This window comes from Gobio gobio, assembly GCF_949357685.1.
Source record: "Gobio gobio genome assembly, chromosome: 4".
NCBI classification, from domain to species: domain Eukaryota; kingdom Metazoa; phylum Chordata; class Actinopteri; order Cypriniformes; family Gobionidae; genus Gobio; species Gobio gobio.
In genome coordinates this window covers 1,370,654-1,376,761 of record NC_137100.1, presented here as the reverse complement: position 1 = coordinate 1,376,761, position 6,108 = coordinate 1,370,654, and the positions used below count along the sequence as shown (strand labels likewise).

General features: G+C 46.9%; 1 protein-coding gene across 2 annotated transcripts in view; it reads right to left on the bottom strand.

Moving 5' to 3' along the window:
• Positions 1 to 6,108, bottom strand: part of mcc (MCC regulator of WNT signaling pathway) — a 166,922-nt gene that overhangs the window by 135,242 nt on the left and 25,572 nt on the right. Inside the window, exon 1 of one of the 2 annotated variants that reach the window (XM_079814640.1) lies at positions 1,991 to 2,309. The exons of the other annotated variant lie outside the window; for it this stretch is intronic. Within the exon in view, the coding sequence (XP_079670766.1) occupies positions 1,991 to 2,026 (36 nt within the window). The 5' untranslated portion in view covers positions 2,027 to 2,309. Of the gene's footprint in view, positions 1 to 1,990; positions 2,310 to 6,108 lie in introns of those variants that run through there. 2 annotated transcript variants of the gene reach the window in all.

Here is a 6,108-nt window from a genome sequence, read left to right as displayed (position 1 = left end):
ACACACACACACACACACACACTTACTTACTCACTCACACACACACAGACACACACACACACACACACACACACGCGCAAAAATGAGCATAAGGATAAGTGTGGATAAATGTTTTATCCGATAAGAAGACATGCGCATCAGCTCTGATGGAAACACATTCACTGAATAAATCCCTCAATGCACATCGTTCATCAGCGGAGGCTGTGATTGGATAACTGGACTAGTTGACCAATGGCGTCAAAGTGTGTGATCAGAATTATATGTTTAATTCCTCCAGAAGCGTGTGTGTGTGTGTGTGTGTGTATTCCTCCAGAAGCGTGTGTGTGTGTGTGCGTGTGTATTCCTCCAGAAGCATGTGTGTGTGGGTGTGTTGTCCAGAAGCGCGTGTGTGTGTGTGTGTGTGTGTGTTGTCCAGAAGCGTGTGTGTGTTGTCCAGAAGCGTGTGTGTGTGTGTGTGTTGTCCAGAAGCGTGTGTGTGTGTGTGTGTGTGTGTGTGTATTCCTCCAGAAGTGTGTGTGTGTGTGTGTGTGTGTATTCCTCCAGAAACGTGTGTGTGTGTGTGTGTGTTTGTGCATAAGTTAAACTATAGATGGAAGCCATTGGGAACAACAGCAACTCATCACAGAGCGGGGTCAGCGCATGCTGAGGGTCACAGAGCGGGGTCAGCGCATGCTGAGGGTCACAGAGCGGGGTCAGCGCATGCTGAGGGTCACAGAGCGGGGTCAGCGCATGCTGAGGGTCACAGAGCGGGGTCAGCCCATGCTGAGGGTCACAGAGCGGGGTCAGCGCATGCTGAGGGTCACAGAGCGGGGTCAGCGCATGCTGAGGGTCACAGAGCGGGGTCAGCGCATGCTGAGGGTCACAGAGCGGGGTCAGCGCATGCTGAGGGTCACAGAGCGGGGTCAGCGCATGTTGAGGGTCACAGAGCGGGGTCAGCGCATGCTGAGGGTCACAGAGCGGGGTCAGCGCATGCTGAGGGTCACAGAGCGGGGTCAGCGCATGCTGAGGGTCACAGAGCGGGGTCAGCGCATGCTGAGGGTCACAGAGCGGGGTCAGCGCATGCTGAGGGTCACAGAGCGGGGTCAGCGCATGCTGAGGGTCACAGAAGTGGCCAACTTTCTGCAGAGTCAAGAGCTCCAGACCTCCAAACTTCTGTGGCCTTCAGATGAGCTCAAGAACAGTGTGTAGAGCTTCATGGACTGGGTTTCCATGGCCGAGCAGCTCATCCAAGCCTTACATCACCAAAGCGTGGGATGCAGTGGGGTAAAGCGCGCCGCCACTGGACTCTAGAGCAGTGGAGACGTGTTCTCTGAGTGACCAATCACGCTTCTCTGTCTGACAATCCCATGGACGAGTCTGGAGAACGGGACTTGCCTGACTGCATTGTGCCAAGTGTAAAGTTTGGTGGAGGGGGGATCATGGGGTGGGGTTGTTTTTCAGGGGTTAGTTCCAGTGAAAGGAACTCTTAATGCAAGGCATTTTGGACAATTTCATGGTCCCAACTTTGTGGGAACAGTTTGGGGACGGCCCCAACATGACTGCGCATGTATGTAGCATATATGTAAATTTGTAAAATGTATTCTTAAAAATGAAAAATTCATTTTGATGGCATAAGGGTTTTCTAAATAATAAAGCTATTTATAATTGACACCGTAATTACACTTGCGCATTAATACATTTTGCACCATTTTCATGAGAACATTTCCTAATTGCTTCAATGCAGATGTAATTGTATCCGTGATCTCTCCACACTCTCTAATAAAGTTTGAGGCGAGCTCATGTGACACGATTCACATCCGGTGTAGGAGGGCGTTCAAGCGCGATCTGACGGGGTAACATGGGCCAGAAGCTGAAACACTGAAGTTTAACAACACCAGAAGTCTTTCCCAGTGTGAGCGGAGTGTGTGTCGGTCAGAAGACACACACACACACACACACACACACACACCGTCTCAGAGCCGCAGTCAGACCTTCCTCAAACGCGTCTTACCTCGCTTCCCTCGTTCACAGCCACGCCGGAGTTCATGCTCCCGAAACTCTGGGATGGAATGGCGTGTTCCAGCGCGAGCGGACGGACGGCAGACGCCCGAGGTCGACGGGAAACACGTCTCGGCTCAGGTTCCTCCTGCTCCTGTAATCCACACACACCGCTGACAGCTCATCCTCGACTTCCCTAGCCCGATCCCGCAGTATTCCCAACGCAATCCCAGCTGTAATCCGCACGAGAGACGGTTAAATCCACACACAGCACCGGTGCGCCGCTCCGCACATTCCGCCAGCCAGCCGGAGACTCCCCACAGCAGCTCTGCAGCGCTCTGATTCTCACACACACACACAGAGAGAGAGAGCGAGCGAGCGAGAGAGCGAGGGAGGGAGGGAGGGAGGGAAGAGAGAGAGAGAGAGAGAGAGAGAGAGAGAGAGAGAGAGAGAGAGAGAGAGGGACCTCCTCAGGGCCTCACAGCTGCATGGGGCCGCAGGAGGAGTGTTTTACACGTGTGTGTGTGTCTCCTTCAGGGCCGTTCCAGCCCGTCAGATTCCCCTCGGCTGGAATATGATCAGTCTCTCTCTCTCTCTCAGACGGTCACTTCTACTCCTTTAGCTTTCAGAAGACAACTTTCTGACCAAATCATTACTGTTATTTTTCCAGATGATCGGGATAACAACCAGAAGATTGTCTTCATACATACAGTACATACAAACACTCACACACACATGCATACACACACGCATATATGCATACATACATACATGCATACACACAAACACGCACACATACATACATACATACATACATGCATACATGCATACACACAAACACGCACACATGCATACATACAAACACGCACACATGCATACATACATGCATACATGCATACACACAAACACGCACACATGCATACATACATGCATACATGCATACACACAAACACGCACACATGCATGCATACACACAAACACGCACACATGCATACATACAAACACGCACACATGCATACATACAAACACGCACACATGCATACATACAAACACGCACACATGCATACATACATACATACATCCATACACGCACACGCACACATGCATACATACATACATGCATACACACAAACACGCACGCATACTTACATACATACATACATACAAACACGCACACATGCATACATACAAACACGCACACATGCATACATACAAACACGCACACATGCATACATACATACATGCATACACACAAACACGCACACATGCATACATTCATACATACATACATACATACACGCACACATGCATACATACATACATACATACATACATGCATACACACAAATATGCACACATGCATACATACATACATACATACATACACACAAACACGCACACATGCATACATACATACATACATACATACATACACACAAACACGCACACATGCATACATACATACATACATGCATACACACAAACACGCACACATGCATACATACATACATGCATATATACATGCATACACACAAACACGCACACATGCATACATACATACATACATGCATACACACAAACACGCATGCATACATACATGCATACATACATACATACATACATACATACATACATACATACATACATACATACATACATACAAACACGCACACATACATGCATACATGCATACACACAAACACGCACACATGCATACATACATGCATACATGCATACACACAAACACGCACACATGCATGCATACACACAAACACGCACACATGCATACATACAAACACGCACACATGCATACATACATACATACATCCATACATACATGCATACACACAAACACGCACACGCACACATGCATACATACATACATGCATACACACAAACACGCACGCATACATACATACATACATACATACATACAAACACGCACACATGCATACATACAAACACGCACACATGCATACATACAAACACGCACACATGCATACATACATACATACAAACACGCACACATGCATACATACAAACACGCACACATGCATACATACAAACACGCACACATGCATACATACATACATAAATACATACATACATACATACATACATACATGCATACACACATACACGCACACATGCATACATACATACATACATGCATACACACAAATATGCACACATGCATACATACATACATACATACATACATACATGCATACATACATACACGCATACAAACATACACGCATACATACATACATACGGGCATTCATACATACACGCATACATACATACACGCATACATACATACATACACACATACATACACACATACACACATACACACATACATACACACATACATACATACATACACACATACATACATACATACACACATACATACACACATACACACATACACGCATACATGCATACATACATACATACATACACGCTCGCATACATTCACACATACACGCTCGCATACATTCACGCATACACACATACATACATACATACATACACGCATACATACATACATACATAAATACATACACGCACGCATACACACATACATGCATACATACACACATACAAAAATGCATACACGCACGCATACACACATACATGCATACATACACACATACAAAAATGCATACATACACACATGCATACATACACACATTCTCGCATGCACGTATACACGCATACACACATACACACATGCATACATACACACATGCATACATACACACATACACACATTCACGCATACACGCATACACACATGCACACATGCACACATGCACACATACATGCATACACACATACACGCATACAGACATGCATACATACACACATACATGCATACACACATGCATACATACACGCATACATGCATACACACATACATGCATACATACACACATGCATACAAACACGCATACATGCATACAAACACACAGCATACAAACACACACGCTGGCCGTGATCCAGAACTTTCCCTGCCGTGTCTCTTGCTGAGGCTCTTGAGTAGATTATGTATCAGACTCAGTGTAACACTTCATTATATGTGTGTGTCATTGTGTTAGAAGAGTCTTCATCAAACGCTCCGTCAGAACCAATGAAGAACACACTTCATCAGTCTCACCCATTACAGGTCTCACTGCACGACTACAGCCAATCACAGGTCTCGCTGCACGACTACAGCCAATCACAGGTCTCGCCGCGCGACTACAGCCAATCACAGGTCTCGCCGCGCGACTACAGCCAATCACAGGTCTCGCTGCGCGACTACAGCCAATCACAGGTCTCGCCGCGCGACTACAGCCAATCACAGGTCTCGCCGCGCGACTACAGCCAATCACAGGTCTCGCTGCGCGACTACAGCCAATCACAGGTCTCGCCGCGCGACTACAGCCAATCACAGGTCTCGCCGCGTGACTACAGCCAATCACTGGTCTCACTGCACGACTACAGCCAATCACAGGTCTCGCCGCGCAACTACAGCCAATCACAGGTCTCGCCGCGTGACTACAGCCAATCACTGGTCTCACTGCACGACTACAGCCAATCACAGGTCTTGCTGCGCGACTACAGCCAATCACAGGTCTCGCCGCACGACTACAGCCAATCACAGGTCTCGCCGCACGACTATAGCCAATCACAGGTCTCGCCGCACGACTATAGCCAATCACAGGTCTCACTGCGTTCACAGGTAAAGACAGAGATGCTGGAGATTCATCATGAGTTCAACAGCTCCCTCTAGTGAAGGTGGAGCATTTCACACACAAACACACATCAGCTCTAAAGCACACACATCCAGACACAAACACACTCACGCACATCAGCTCTAAACCACACACACACATTCACACACAAACACACTCACGCTGTGGTGAAGAAACCACACACACAATAACTGCAGAATCCACAGACTCATCCCGTGTCATGAGCTCTGAAGCGGTTCAAGATCACATCCGTCTCATCTCCAGCTGTCGTTTATTCTTCTCAATCACTCGCTCATTTAAAGAAAACTCCTCATTTATTCTGCTCTGTTCAGTTAAGACTCGAATGCATTACTTACACAATTCATAAAATACATCAATTATTATT